General features: G+C 44.2%; 1 protein-coding gene across 4 annotated transcripts; it reads right to left on the minus strand.

Moving 5' to 3' along the window:
* Positions 1–3933: 3933 nt before the first annotated feature.
* Positions 3934–12426, minus strand: rrp1b.S (ribosomal RNA processing 1B S homeolog). Of its 4 annotated transcripts, none has more exons than XM_018248005.2 (16): positions 12092–12418; positions 11664–11746; positions 9525–9582; positions 9254–9339; positions 9068–9129; positions 8837–8957; positions 7778–7842; positions 7574–7698; positions 7237–7331; positions 7030–7127; positions 6314–6333; positions 6078–6194; positions 5559–5974; positions 5284–5436; positions 5134–5200; positions 3934–4915 (listed from the first exon to the last, which is right to left on the minus strand). In XM_018248005.2, the coding sequence occupies exons 1-16, from the start codon at positions 12213–12215 to the stop codon at positions 4767–4769; spliced, it is 1839 nt and encodes a 612-aa protein (XP_018103494.1). In that variant the 5' UTR covers positions 12216–12418; the 3' UTR covers positions 3934–4766.
* Positions 12427–16642: the final 4216 nt, after the last annotated feature.

Below are 16642 nucleotides of genomic sequence, written 5' to 3' on the forward strand. Positions count from 1 at the left end.
AGTGATCAAGAGGCATGTCTTAAAGGCAGCCAGGTTATGGGATTCCCTACCAAGAGAGGGGGAATGAATGATTCATTGGTGGGGAGGAAAGCAGATCTCACCATCAGCATAGGAAGGGGTTCTTTACTGTAAGGTCAGTCGGTTATGGGATTCCCTACCAAGAGAGGGGGGAATGAGTGATGCATTGGTGGGGAGGAAAGGAGATCTCACCATCAGCATATGAAGGGGGTTCTTTACTGTAAGGGCAGTCAGGTTATGGGATTTCCAACCAAGAAAAGGGAATGAGTGATTCATTGGTGGGAGGAAAGGAGATCTCACCATCAGCATAGGAAGGGGGTTCTTTACTGTAAGGAAAGTCAGGTTATGGGATTCCCTACCAAGAAAAGGGAATGAGTGATTCATTGGTGGGAGGAAAGCGGATATCACCATAGGAAGGTAAGCTGTTATCCCCCCTTTGCCATAGGAGAAGTGCTAAGTACATGTTGTTATTGGGGGCAGGTCTGAGTTACACACAGATTAGGTGAGAGGGAGAGACAGAGGTGCTGTACACATGGGGGCAACCGAAAGATTTTTAGAAAACATCCAGTCTGGGTTATCTCATAAATGGGACAAATCCAAACTGGATGTCATGCTGAGCAGGAGGAGCAGCGCCTCACTAGGGCAAGGCTACTAATGATGTAAACCTCAACAGAAAGTCACCCCCACACCCAACTATAAACCGCACACACTAACCCTGACCCGACGCTGCTGGTCATTCATGGGGAGGAAAGGAGATATCAGCATAGGAAGGGGTTCTTTACAGATTGGGCGGAGGGATGCAGGGGCAAGTTTATAAACACTGAGTGCCAGGGTAGATTGTGGGGCACAGTAAGGTCACGGATGCACATCACCCACAAATGTTATGTGGATGGCGCCCCAAAACTGTCCGAAATGCTCTTTCTAGTCACTCCCATTTGTTTGTATAATGTCCAACTGCTCAGCCCACAGTCCCCGATTCTTACTGAAATGTCCTGTTTCTCTTTGATCTCTGCACTGACACCAGAAACAGATACAAAGTTTCTGAAACCTAAAGGAACAGCCATTCTAACACAGGATACACAGTAGATAACAGATAAGTACTTCTATAGTTTATATAAACAAGCTGCTGTGTAGCCATGGGGGGCAGCCATTCAAGCACAGGATACACAGTAGATAACAGATAAGTACTACTATAGTTTATATAAACAAGCTGCTGTGTAGCCATGGGGGCAGCCATTCAAGCACAGGATACACAGTAGATAACAGATAAGTACTACTATAGTTTATATAAACAAGCTGCTGTGTAGCCATGGGGGCAGCCATTCAAGCACAGGATACACAGTAGATAACAGATAAGTACTACTATATATAGTTTATATAAACAAGCTGCTGTGTAGCCATGGGGGCAGCCATTCAAGCACAGGATACACAGTAGATAACTGATAAGTACTACTATAGTTTATGTAAACAAGCTGCTGTGTAGCCATGGTGGAAATTGAAAAAAAGGCTACATGGAACAGGTTAAATAGTGGATAACAGATAGCAGATAAGCTCTGTAGAACATAATGGTGCTATCTGTTGTGTAACCGGAGCCTTTTCTCCTTTGAATAGTCGCCCCCATGGCTACACAGCAGCTTGTTTATATAAACTATAGTAGTAATTATCTGTTATCTACTGTGTATCCTGTGCTTGAATGGCTGCCCCCATGGCTACACAGCAGCTTGTTTATATAAACTATAGTAGTAATTATCTGTTATCTACTGTGTATCCTGTGCTTGAATGGCCGCCCCCATGGCTACACAGCAGCTTGTTTATATCAACTACAATAGAGTTTCTGAAGCAAACACACCAGTTTTACCAGTGCAGGGCAACATTACATTATATTTTTATTACTTTAAAACACTTTCATTTTTTTGATGTTACTGCTCCTTTAATGTAATAAGAGACTTTTTGGCAGAGAGACCAGAATACTCAGCACCTGCACAGAGATACAATTGTAACTAATCAGAGTTTCTGAAACTGAATTAAATAAGAGGCTTTTGGAAGAGACCAGAATACCCAGCACCTTCACTGAGATACAATTGTAACTAATAAGTCTCATGGGGGAACTGAGACTTGCAGCTTAAAGGGCAATTTCACATTCATTGGCAAAAACGATAGAACACATAAAATACAGCCCCTAAAAAACGTGTTCAAAACCCCCCACAACCTGCTAAATTGTGTAAAACGTCCATGGTATTTTGGGGGGTACAAAATGGGATTTTTTTGTCAAGATTGGATAACAAGGACCAATGTTTCTAAATGATTCCAGACGATTGTTGAATGATATTTAAAGCATATATTTAAATGAGCGGATCTCCCAGAGAGTAAAGTGAGAGTAATAGTGGCCAAGTGCAGAGCCATGGGGCCCCCCTACATTCACTGGGGCTGAGGTTCCATTAGTGTTAGAAAGGGAAGGGGAGAAACAGGAGGCATCAGGTGTCTCTGCACAAGGCAGTCTGTGCTCAGCCCTTTAAAGAAGAATCAATTCTTTTCTTCAGCCACCACTTCAGAGACTCTTGTTGGGGAGCTTCATCCGTGTTTTCCGATCCAATTTTCTGGGATTCCTTGTTCTCCGGCACCCCTCGGCCCAGGGAACCTCCCCCACTGATGAGGTCATCAAGCCCCCAAATGACATGGCCTGGGGGAGGCAGAGCTGGACAATTTCAGAATGAGTTTCACCTCTTCTCTTGGCAATTGTTGTGGTAGAGACATGTTCCGCCGATGGGTAACGGCCGCCCATTCTTTCCCGGGATCCATAGACACAGATTTCCCACGCAGCCACCATTGGCTACAAAGCCGATCAGATTGAGGGTCAATTTGTTCTGGAGAGAAGCACTGAGCTGCCCAGCCTATAGAGACGGCGCAACATCACCTCCTTTCCTACAGGAACCAGCACAGTATTTGGGAAATCCTTGAGCCAGATGAAGCGTTGGGTCAGAATGTTTCCTTACAATGGCAGTGCCACCCTCCAACAAGGAAGCAGTGGGTGCAGATGGGCAGCTTTTACATCTAAGGTGAACATCAGATCTTCTTTAAGCAGCAATGGAATCCAGCCGGCGAATACATTTATTTAGATGTTACATTTCTAGGAATAACCCCCCATCCCTTTGGGCCCAGAAAGAGAACTGAAATCCCCCACCGCCCTTGCAGAGCTCACCTGAAAACATATGGGGAAAGATGTGCAGTATAGTTTAACGTGCTACCGAGGCAGAGTAGGTAATTAATTTATAAGTTAAAGGGGAAGTAAAGTCTAAAATAGAATAAGGCTAGAATGTATACTAAATATAAACATGAACTTACAGCACCACAAACCTAATCAAACAAATGATTTATGCTTTCAAAGAAGGTCACCATCTTGTAACTTTGTTATACATCTTTGCAAGACCAAGACTGTGCACATGCTCAGTGTGGTCTGGGCTGCTGCTTAGGGGTTGTCATAAATTATCAAAACAGCACAAGTCAAATAATATCTGCCAGAAGCCGATACAGCAAGACTGATTAATAATCAGAATATGCAGACTGCACTGGGTCCTGTGTTGTCATGTAATCTAAAGTGGATTCTTTCTTCAACTCTGCAGAACCAGTGGCTGCAGTAAAATACTCCAAATAGAATCTCAGTTTATCGGTTTAAATCTGGCTCCATGATCTTTGTCTCTGCAGCTGGCGTTGAAAACAGTAAAGGGGACGTAAAGCCAAAATAAAATCCAATACAAATCTCTACACAGTCGCCGACTGCTCTACAGGGAAACAAACAAAGCTGCTTTGAGTTCTGCATGGCTGGGAAGTAAGGTTGGGGCTCCCCCTGCTGTTCATAAGTATGATTGTTTCCCTGCAGAGCAGCAGTAAATGAAGGGAGAATTTCACTGCATACAGTCAGGTTTCTTATAAAAACGGTACATATTTTTTAATTAAAGTATATTGGAGATAGGTTTCTTTTTCATTAAAGTAAAAATAGATTTTATTTTGCCTTTACATGCCCTTTAAGGAATGGCCTTTATAGAAACCCCAGCAAGACTGATGTGGAATATATGGGCAGTGATTGTGTTAGTCTGTAATGGATCGAACCCTTCAGCTGGTTACAGGAGAGTCTCACTTTGTTTCAGCTCCTGACTAGCCACATGCTGCCCGAGAGTTGCAATTGTTAACACTATAATCAGCTGCAGGTTGCACTAAAGTCACAACAGTTCTAGCCTTCTGATTGGCTACAGGTTGGGCTAGTGCTGCAGAGATCCTCACCCTCCAATTGGGGTCCTGGCTTCAGCTTGTTCTTTATAGAATAAATGACAAAGGGGAGGCGCTTGAGGACTTTTGAAACCGTCCTAAAGTCAGAGAAAAGACATTTGCACCGAAGGAAAGGACACAATAAGGGAAAAAAAAATAGATTTTTTTTGTATAGATTTTATAAGACAGGCACATCCCCTCTCCTCAACACATTTAACCACTTGTCAACGATTGAATAAAAATATAAATCTCTCCATCCATTGTGCATCCAACGACCCCCTTCCCTTGGCTTATGAAAAACAAGTCAGATTTAACGAGAGGCCGAGAAACAACTGAACAATCGAGCAGCTTTGCCTCTTCGGGCCCCTGGTGGGAGGGACAGAATATTCCGGTTTCTACGGCTTGTGCTGGTGAATTGGTTCAGAACCACAAGGCACCACCATCATTGCTGCACCGGTCACTGTGTGAATGGAGCCGGGGCAAGTTTAGAAAAAGTCTGCTGCACGGGCCCGGGGGACAGGACTTCTTGTGGGGGTTTTCAGGACACCGTGCTCAGGTCTCTGCTCTGGGTTGAACGGCACTCGGGAGGAACCGGTGGGACTGACCAGAAGACTGCGGTCCGTCCTCTTGAACTCTACAGAGAGTAAATGGCATGTATTAGAGGTGCCTGGTCTTATGATGCCACCAGGGCCTGAAGCAAGTCAGGGAAGAGGGCAGCTATCTGAAGGGATGGAAAACCTGGACAAGGTGGTACGAAGAGTATGTCAGGTTTGTGGAGCATTATGGGAAAGGAAGCTTCCTACAATAGGACAAGGGGCTGATCATATATGAAGGGGCAGAAGTTGTGCCTACCGGTGGTCATGTTCTTGTTCAGGCTGAAGGTGACTTTCTTGGATTTGCTGCCCATCTTTGTGGGAATCTGGGAAGGGAAAGCAATATGTGTGGAGCCAAGTGTACCACCTGAGCACCCCATTATAGTTTACCCGCCGGCCCCCAGGTTACCTGCCTGCCTCTGGCCTTTGTCGGCTTCACATATACAGGTTTCGGGGAGTTTGCCTTCTGGAAAGACATGAAGTTCTGGGGAGTCTGCGTCACTTCCTTCTGCGGGGTAACAGGAGTCTCCTCTGTTTCTGGAGTACTGGATCTCACTGCCTGCTGGGAAATCTGTAATTGATCACATAGCACATATACATGTGCAATACTCAACTCCTCTCCCCTCCATTTGTGTAGGGGCCCCACTGCTCAATGGCCACCACATGCACTGTGCCCAGTCTCACCTTGCACTTGTTCCTGTGCAGCCGAAGTTGCCTCCTTCTTAGTAAAGACCCAGTCAGGGGCAGAATACAGAGGCTCCTTCGGATCAGCCCAGCCCTTCTCTTCTTTCCAGGGGATTTCTTTTGGAGGGACGGTGTAGAGTCTGATGAAGGGGCCTGGGCAGGATCGGGAGACACAGGCTGTTCAGTCTGATTTTCTGGAGAGCAGCTTTTGGTCACACCATTTTGGGAAGGTTTGAGTGCTTCTCCTCCACTTTCAGTGTTGTTGTTCCTATCTGTCTTCTTCCTCTTACGTTTCTTTTTTGCTGCCGGGGGACCATTTTTAATACTGGAATCGTCCAGGGCTACGTCCGTTCTCTTCCGTTTTTCCTGTTTCTCTTTCTTTACTGCATTACGACTGGAGACCTGGGACACCATTCCTGGAGAGAAAGAGTTGGAAATAAACCCCCCATAACCTTTCCATAATCCTATTCCACTTTATAAGGTGACCTCCCCCCCCCCAGCAGACCCCCATATACTCACCATAAGTCCCATTCTCTTGTGCTCTCTTCATCCTCCTGCGGAACAGCCAACTGCTGAAATCATCATCATCCTCATCTGTGGAAACCTCCTCTGGGAAGTCATCGCTTGGGAAGATTCCTGCAAACATAAAACAGATATTGAGAAACCAAGAGCTGCTGATATTGCTGCCCAGGTGCCCAAGTATTAGGGTGAATAATATAAGTGAACATAAATAGCAGTAGCAGCATCCAACCCACCTTCAGCCAAGTCCCGAAACCTGAAAATAAGAGAAAGATATGAGTATTGGGCTCCCACAGTGCAACAGATACGGAGTGTGCCGAGTAATATATCCCCATACTCTGTCCTTACTATATACCCGTGACTCCCACACAACCCTACCCCCATACTCCTTCCTTACAATATACCCTGTGACTCCCAGGCTCAACCCAACCCCCCCCCATACTCCTTCCTTACTATATACCCCGTGACTCACACACACACACAACCCTACCCCCATACTCCTTCCTTACTATATACTAGGAATGCACCGAATCCACAATTTTGGATTTGGCCGAACCCCCGAATCCTTTGTGAAAGATTCGGCCGAATACCAAACCGAATCCTAATTTGCATATGCAGATTAGGGGTGGAAAGGGGAAACCATTTTTTACTTCCTTGTTTTGTGACAAAAAGTCACACTATTTCCCTCCCTGCCCCTAATTTGCATATGTAAATTAGGATTTGGTTCGGCCAGGCAGAAGGATTCGGCCGAATTTGAATCCTACTGAAAAAGGCCAAATCCCGAACCGAATCCTGGATTTGGTGCATCCCTATTATATACCCCATGACTCCAAGGCGTAGCGCTACCCCCCCCCCCCATACTTGCTATATACCCATTAACCCATAAGCAGACAGATGGAAGGCAGTTTGGAACATTAACACAGAAATTCTCACGTGCAAGGGACATACGCACTTTTTCACCAGGGCATAGGCGGCTTTTCGGTTTCGAGTGGGCGTGTTCTTTCTGCTTCCTAGAGCGAAGAGTCTGTCTGCCACTGCCTGGTAATCAAACTGAGACACACAAACTATGAGACAGATCACTGGGTCCAGTCATGCTCATGAGAAGCATAGGACACGCACCGTTACATGCACTCATACACAAGGGAACATGGAGTCATACCTGCAGTACTGGTCCAATGTCCTCATTGTCCTCTTCTGGAGACTCCTTTTCTTCGGATTGTTCCTCTTCTGACTCCTCCCCTGCGGAACCTCCATCTGATTTAGAATTAAAAATGGGGATAAAAGTAAAAGGGGGCACCCACATTATATGAAACTTATATAAAGAATGAGAGGGAGACAGAACTTAGTGGAAAAAAACAGAGCCTTCAAGCAAGAGAGCAGAAGGGGAGGTGGAGCTTCATAACGGTACATTACAACATGAGGTGGAGCTTATTTAGTGTAAATATCAACAGAATGAGTCGTCTAATGAAAATATATAGAGTATTAGGAGCACAAACCCTTTGTGCTCCCCTTGCCCTCTGGGTTGGAACCAACTTCTTTCATTAAATCTTCGATAGCGAAGGGAGCCTGTTCCAATATAGTCTGGAATATCCCCGAGGTGACAGCCTGCAGGAAGGAGGAACTGAGATGGGGGACAGTTGGTCAGTGGGAGAGAGACGGACAGAGGGGGACACACACACACACTACCCCCAGACACTCACTTCTTGCATTTGGCAACAATCTTGCAGAAAGGCTCAATAAGCTTGAGGTTCATTTCTGCCGTGAGCTGGAAGAGAGAAGACAAGGCACTGAGTTGTTGGGGGGCACTTGCCTGGAATTAGAGTGGGGTAGCAAGAAGTACTACATACAAGCAGGCCCGGACTGGCAATCTGTGGGTTCTGGGAAATGCCAGAGGGGCTGCTATAAGGTCCAATAGAAAGTCAGTATTTAGTGGGCTGATTGGGCCTCTGTGTACCTGAAACGCCAGGGCCTATTTTACTTCTCAGTCCAGACCTGCATACAAGTCCAGCTCCTCCCTCCCAGGGAACTCCTCTCTGGCTACAGATTTCAAATTTAGGGCTCAGAGCTTGGGATGGGAAGGCTGAAGGGGCAGTAGAACATGTTAGAGCAGACGCACACCCTCAATGAGTGCAGCTTGGTGCTCAGTAATGGAGGATTTTGCAACCTCCTGTATAGCGTTAAAACAGAGATACCGGCAGTCAAGGCATTTGCTTGCAGGGAAACCCTTGCTTTTATTATTTGTGCGGAAGTACAACGTTTCGGGGCTTGTTTCTGTCAAGCATACGGAACCCGTGATATAAAAATATATAGAAGGTAATCAATTAAGAAAATTTACATACATAATTAAATAAAGAGCAACAACTCAATGTACAGTGATATTGGCAAAACAGTCAACCCACCCCCACGGGAATGGAATGATTAAAAAAAAAAAACAACAATTATGATGCCGTATAGTCCAGGGAAAAGAATGTTTAAAGTAAATAAAGGCAAGTAGGAAAAAAAGTTAAGTAAAAAATAAAGTAAGTCCAAATATAGGTCAGTGAAATAAATGAATAGCATAAGCCATTAAAAAGGAAGGGCTTAATGCAACAAAGTAACAAGCAATGAAAAAGGAAATAACCTGGCAACTAATGCATAAGTGTATAGATAAAAAATAGATACAAAGTATGTAACTCACCCTTCCTGTACAGGAAAGGGGAAGGCATAATGCAGGTCTAGAGGCCCTTAGTTTGGATCCAACTTCCATGAAAATCACTCACCTCTGCTGATCCTACTTTTGCCACCTCCTCCAGGTAAATGTCTATGACATGGAGCTGCACCCCCAGAGTTGAACCCCGCAGTATCTCTTCATCCAGCAACACCAGGAACTCCTGCACACAGCTAGGGCACAAGCACCCCGGGAAAAGTAGTTAGCCCTCAGATAAACACCCAGACCGCAAAATCCCACCCAAAATGGCCATCCCCACCCTCCAGCATCAACCAGAGCTCACCTCTCCTCCCATTCAGCTTTCTTCAGAAGATCCACAGACTCCCGTAAGACCAAACGCATTAACTAGAGGGGGGGAAAGAGAAGGAGGAAATACAAAGGCTGAACAGGGGAGCGTCCCATGGGCGTAGGGGGGAATAAGAAGCTGAAAATTGCAGACACATCATAAAGAAAGTGGCCACCAGTATACCGTATAGAATTTGTCCAGCCGCAGCCGATCAATCCCGTTCCATTCTCGGTTCAGCGTCTGCCAAAATGTGCGCAGAAAAATGTTCTCTGCAACAGGACAAAAGGGATTAAATAAAAGAAAGGAGACTATGAATGGGAGGGTCTAGAGGAAAATTTGAGTCTGAAAGGGGGAGGGGCTAGATAATAATTATATATTAAAGAAGAAGCTGATTGGGTTGGGGGCTGCTGGTTAACAGAACAGGCTAAGGTAGAAGGGAAAGAGCTAAACATACGTGATTGCTTTGTGTGCAGCGTGTGAACCAGCTGGGACATGGAATGCGCCAGAGCCTCCTGCATAGAGAAAAAGAGGGGTCAGTCTAGAAGCGTCCCCCAGTGGCTAAACTAAAAGGACTAAATATCCCATTCTCACATTCAGTAGCTACACATGATGGGGCTTGGGGGCAGTAAAACATCCTAGGGAAAATGATGAAATTTGTGCAAATTAACTCACATCCCATAGATATTCCTGACAGAGGATTACCTGATGCAAACCCTCCACTCACTCCATATAATCCTATTTGCTGGTGTCATGGATTTATCCCAATCCCTTCATGTCAACACTGCTCCCCCAGCACCCCCTGAGACCACAGACATAGTTACATAATTAAATTGGGTTGAAAATAGACAAAGTCCATCAAGTTCAACCCCTCCAAATGAAAACCCAGCATCCATACACATACCCCTCCCTACTTTTAATTAAATTCTATATACCCATACCTATACTAACTATAGAGTTTAGTATCACAATAGCCTTTGATATTATGTCTGTCCAAAAAAATCATCCAAGCCATTCTTAAAGGCATTAACTGAATCAGCCATCACAACATCACCCGGCAGTGCATTCCACAACCTCACTGTCCTCACTGTGAAGAACCCCCTACGTTGCTTCAAATGAAAGTTCTTTTCTTCTAGTCTGAAGGGGTGGCCTCTGGTACGGTGATCCTCTTTAAGGGGAAAAAGATCCCCTGCTATTTGTCTATAATGTCCTCTTATGTACTTGTAAAGTGTAATCATGTCCCCTCTCAAGTGTCTTTTTTCCCCAGAAAACAACCCCAACCTTGACAGTCTCCCATCATAATTTAAGTCTTCCATCCCTCTAACCAATTTCGTTGCACTTAGTCTCTGCACTCTCTCCAGCTCATTTATATCCCTCTTAAAGGAGAAGGAAAGCTACAGAGGGATTTTATTGCCAATAGATTAGCTGCAATAGTGCAAGCTAGAATGCTATATTTATTCTGTAGAATGTTTTACCATACCTGAGTAAAAAGCTCTAGAAACTCTCTGTTTGTTTAGGATAGGAGCTGCAGTATTAATGTGGTGTGACATCACTTCCTGCCTAAGTCTCTCTCTGCTCTGGGCTCAGATTACAGTAGAGAAGGGAGGGGGGAGGGAAGAGGAGCAAACTGAGCATGCTCTTGCCCAGGGCAATGAGGTTTAAGATGAAGGCAGGAAGTCTGATACAGAAGCCCATGAGTACACAATAGAAGGAAAGAAATGCAATGTTTCTTTTGACAGGGGACTCAGAGCAGCACTACTTTGGGGGTTTACTGGTATATTTAGATGGACCTTTCTGATAAGGCTTACTTAGTTTTAACCTTTCCTTCTCCTTTAAGGACTGGAGTCCAAAACTGCACTGCATACTCCAGATGAGGCCTCACCAGGGACCTATAAAGAGGCATAATTATGTTTTCTTCTCTTGAGTTAATGCCCTTTTTTATGCAAGACAGAACTTTACTTGCTTTAGTAGCCACAGAATGACACTGCCCAGAATAAGACAACGTGTTATCTACAAAGACCCCTAGATCCTTCTCATTTAAGGAAACTCCCAACACACTGCCATTTAGTGTATAACTTGCATTTATATTATTTTTGCCAAAGTGCATAACCTTGCATTTATCAACATTGAACATGACATCTCTATGAGGAGCAGAGGTGCTCCATGAGGACCATGGCATTGGGGCAGCTGGCATATAAGACCCAGAAATATCTCTGTGGGCGTTCAAGCTCTGTACCACCTACCAGGGCAAGCTGTTGGCAGTGAGAGGGTGTCCTGTTGGTTGGGAGAGTGGCAGATGTGGGAGAGTGGAGTGAGGGGCAGATGGGGAGGTAGGGTTGCCACGGTATTTTACCGGCCTGGCCGGTAAAAATGCTGGTTGATCCCAATGATAAATATATAGGAAAAACAGTTTTTTTTCCAGAAAAGTGGCAACCCTAGTGGGAGAGTGGGACGAGGGGCAGATGTGGGGTGGGAAGTCTGGAGAATTTTTCCATCTCAAACGCCATATCTGTCCCAGCCAACAGTGCAAACTCTTATAGCCACCCCATGCTCCCACCCAGCAGGCCCTTTCCCAGAATCCTCTATACCCCCCTACCTGCAGTAATGGTTTGTCCTGCATCCACATACAGTAGAACAGCCCCTTCCAGATCTTAATAAATTCTTCTTCTGTGAATCCTCCTGTAGTGACAGAACATCCAATTAGAGAGCGAGAAGAGATTAACTACAACTCCCAGTAGCCCTTTCTTTCACTACAACTTCCAGCAGCCCTTTCTTTCACTGCAACTCCCAGCACCCCGGCTATTAAACTATTGCCAGAATCACGTGCCTACACGCAGCAGCTTTTAAACTACAACTCCCAGAGGCCACGTTACATGTGGAGCTTCAGCTCTCAGGGTGCCGGTGCCCAGTGCTGACAGGAGAGCGGGTCGGAGGACAGGCCACAAGCCGGGATCTCAGTGTATCAAGCGAGTCCCTGTCATTTCCCTGTGCGACCCGGGGACACGTCTAGTTACTCCCTCTCACCAGTTTCACACGCGCTCCTCACTCTCAGGTAGTTCCGCAGTTTCCGAAGAGCCCGATCCCGAGTTTTCTTATCGTTTCCAGCTAGTCTCTGGGCCAAAAGTACCGCAGCATCTTGGGTAGCCATGTTCTCCCCACCGCCTCCTCCAGCCCCACGTGGTGTTTCGGACTACTCGGCGCCTTCTAATTACGTCACAGTGATACCCTCTAGTCGTGATTCGCAACACTATGCGTTCCACACACTTCCAGTTGCCGACCTATGCGTTTGACACGCGTCTCGCTGATTTGAAAAAACGTTCCAAACAGAACTTCCATTCCAGGATTCTTTTCGAGATTCGTCCAGGATTCGGCCTTTTCCCGCAAGATTTGGATTTGGCCGATTCCTTCTGCCAGCCGATACGAATTCTAATTTGCATATGCAAATTACGGGCGGGGAGTGAAATTGCATGCCTTTTTGTCACAAAACGAGGAAGTAAAAAATGTTTTTCGCATTCTCTGGCAGATTTGACGCTCCACTGTTTTCACTACAAGATACGGCTGTGCCAGGCGCCACCCACTTTCTACAAATAACTATTGGGTATCAAAACTGAAAATCAAATCATACTTACCGAGATTTTAGTTTCCTGGACTAATACATGGCAGTGGGCACCATTGGGTTAACGCCTATCACGTGACCGTAATTAGCAAGCAATCAATAAATTTGGCTCCCGCTTGGGGTTGCCAACTGGCCGGTAAAAATGATGGCTGATCCCAATGTTATTGATAGGGAAAAAAAGATAAATATATAGAGAGGATAGGGTTACCAGCCGGCCGGTATTTTACCGGCCTAGCCGGTAAAACACCTGCCGGGGCCGGTATTACAGATTTATTGGCAATGTAGCTGCTGGTCATTTGTAATACCATTTACAAAATTCCTTACGCGCCGATGAAAATGTACATTTTCATCGGCTTCTGGCGGTGTCCCCGCCCCTTTTGTGATGCCACCCCATGTGGATCCGCCCCTTTTTTGGTGCACCTCAATGGATCCACCCCTTTTGCATCACACCTTAAATGGATCTGTCCCTTTTTGCATCACGTTCCGCCCCCACCACTGGCCGGTCAATTTTTTTTAACCCTAAGAAAGCACAGTATTTTTTTTCCAGAAAAGGTGGCAACCCCACTCCGCCCCACCCTCATTGACTGAAAACAATTCTCCTCACTAGGGTCGAGAAGCCTGGTGCCCACTGCCATGTTTCAGTCCAGGAAATGAAAATCTCGGTAAGTATTATTTGCGTTTCAGTTTTCCTGTTCCTTCACAGGGCAGTGGGCACCAGTGGGATTTAACAAGCTTACATATTAGGGAGGGATCATTAGGAAACACTGTGCAGACCACTGCCAACCCCCATCATGTCAGAATAACCAACTGAGACCAAAGGCAACCTTATTTCAACATCAGCCCCTTTAATAAAGATCACTGTGTATTTTCAGATGTCATTTGTAGATCCAGAATATTTTAACAGAGAACCCCATACTGACATGTTGACACGAATGTCTTAGAACAGGGGTGCCCAAAAGGTAGATCGAGATCTACCAGTAGACCTTTAGCTGGTGATCAGTAGATCTCAAGACACTGTCAACAAACAGCTTGTCTAAATCACCCTCCTGTTTCATTCTTTTCATTAAGATATTCATTACCGTTTATTTATTAAAGTTTCATAATAAATAGTTGTTTAGTAAAACCTAGCAATATACATTTGCTCATAAATCAATACAATATTGAATTAATGTTTTCATTGGAACAGAATGCTAACAATGTTTTTATGGATGTCGATCACAATGGGAGAACATCACTAAGGGGCAGCTTTATCAAAGTTCGAGGTGAATTTTCGAAGGGAAAAAAAACGAATTTCGAGCTATTTTTTTGTGTACTTCGACTAAAAAAATGAGAATATCGAAATTTATCATGTACTGTCTCTTTAAAAATTTGACTTCGACCATTCGCCATCTAAAACCTGCCGAATTGCTGTTTTAGCCTATGGGGGACCTCTTAGAACCTATTTGGAGTCAATTGGTGGACTTTGAAAAATCAAAGTTTTTCCTGGGAAAAACTTTGATTCAAATTTGATCAAATGCGATATTACTTTGATTCGTACGATTTGAATTCGGCCAAATACGGAGCTATTCGATTGAAAACTGACCTATTCGACCAAAAAAAAACTTCAACTTAATTTAGTATGGTCTTTTTGAATTCGAAGTTTATACAAATCGTAATTCGACCCTTGATAAATATGCCCCCAAAAGTAGACCCCCTCATTAGTATGGGCACTCCTGTCTTAGATAGTGGAACCCGGGGGGAAAAAAAAGACAAGAGTTTACTAACCCCTTTGGAAGTATGATAATCCTCAATATATATAGTAAGGCAGAGGATTAATAACTTTAAGTACTTTGAGAGGTGATCCCATCAATTTTAATCTGTTGTAAAGATAAATTGTTAATTGTTCTATGCTAGTACCATGGTAATGATGAACACAAACAAATATCCCATGATAACTCTACCAATTTTCATATGAGCTATTATTTAGGGATGCACCGAATCCAGGATTCGGTTCGGGATTCGGCCAGGATTCGGCTTTTTTCAGCAGGATTCGGGCGAATCCTTCTGCCAGGCCGAACCGAATCCAAGCCCTAATTTGCATATGCAAATTAGGGGAGGGAAATCACGTGACTTTTTGTCAGAAAACAAGGAAGTAAAAAATGTTTTCCCCTTCAGACCCCTAATTTGCATATGGTATTCGGCCGATTCTTTCACAAAGGATTCAGGGGTTCGGCCGAATCCAAAATAGTGGATTTGGTGCATCCCAACTATTATTATCACCTGGAGATACAACCAAAAAATGGAACTAACATATATCGCATACATACGATTGTCTGGAAAAAAGAACAAGCACCTAGGGGCATATTTACCAAGCGTTGGATTTCAAATTGAAAAAAACTTTGAAATTCGAATTTAAAAAGACCAACTGAAATCAAGTGGAAGTTTTTTTTTGGTGGAATAGGTCCGTATTCGGGTGAATCGAAGGAATTGCGCATTCAATCGAATTCGATTTGAAGCTTTTCTCCCAAAAAAACGTCGATTTTTCAAAGTCCACCAATTGACTGCAAATAGGTTCTAGGAGGTCCCCCATAAGCTAAAACAGCAATTGGGCAGGTTTTAGATGGCAAATGGTCGAAGTCTAATTTTTAAAGAGACAGTACATGATACATTTCGATATTTGAATTTTCTAATTTTTTTCAAACTCAAATGGAATTTGGACTATTCCCTAGACGAAGTACACAAAAAATAGCTCAAAATAGCGTTTAGCTTACCGCTGTCACACACTCAGGAAGCCACCAGCAGGTGTGAGGGCTGTATAGACTTCCCAGGAGTTAAAGCAAGACCAAGCCGCTGCAAGATGATTCATCATGGTCCTTACCGCGGTCACACACTCAAGACAAGAGAACCTCTTCGATAATCATCCAGGGCTAGGTAAAACTCCATGTTCCCTTTTCCTATTCATACAGGGTGAATTATATACTTTGTATCTAATCTGTAATTACAAGTTGCTACATTAATTGCCAATTTATTTCCTGATATCCTTCTTGTTACATTGTTACATTTATTCTCTATAGTGGCTATTGCTGCTCACAGGTTTTTTTTATTGTACATTAGCAATTCACATTGACTTTATAAGGACCTTGTCAATTTTTTCACGAACTATTTTTCACTTGGACTTTTTTGCAATATCTTCGTATTGAAAAGAATTTATTGGACTTATTGGTCATTATCACCTTTCTACTTTAGGGGGTTTATTGTATATACTGCCACAATGTTTATATATTTTGTATGTATGCAAATCTTTTTTATATATGCAATTTTTTTTTAATTGATTACCCTATTTACATTTCACGGGTTCTGTATGCTTGAGAAAGGGGCGTGGCCCCGAAACATTGCACTTCCACACTATGAATAAAGCAAGGATTTATCCTGCATAACCAAGCCTTGTGTGCTAGTAATTTTGTTCTAATTTCATGTCTACTTAGTAGGCACACCCCACAGGAGAGTTGGCACCGCTGAGGGGGAGGGGTTACACTCTGATCCAGCACTCCATACCCCAGGAAGAGAAGATCCAGTCCAGACCATTCCTGCTGTAGCTCCAGTGCAAGCAGCTGCAGTGTGTGTGTGTGGGGGGGGGGGGGTTCTTCTGTCCAAGAATCAGAATCGTGAGCTGCAGTGTGTGGCTTGTGAGCTACTTGAAGAAGTGAAAGTGCTGGAGAAAGACCTGTGACATCGTCCTCCTACATGTGATGTCACACAACTCTTAGGTCATAACTTAGTTTGTGGTGTTGCACCCTCTCTATGTGGCACCCTGTGATTTCACACCTCTTTATATGAGTACATACCTGAACTGTGTTGTCACAGACAATGTTGATTATTGAGACTATTGGTTTATTGTGGTTTCATGTTTCTATATATGAATGTGATTTATTGGATCGTCTGCTGGTTACTGTTTCATGATTCCATGAAAGTCCAGATCG

Source organism: Xenopus laevis, chromosome 2S, assembly GCF_017654675.1.
Source record: "Xenopus laevis strain J_2021 chromosome 2S, Xenopus_laevis_v10.1, whole genome shotgun sequence".
In the NCBI taxonomy this organism is placed as follows: Eukaryota; Metazoa; Chordata; class Amphibia; order Anura; family Pipidae; genus Xenopus; species Xenopus laevis.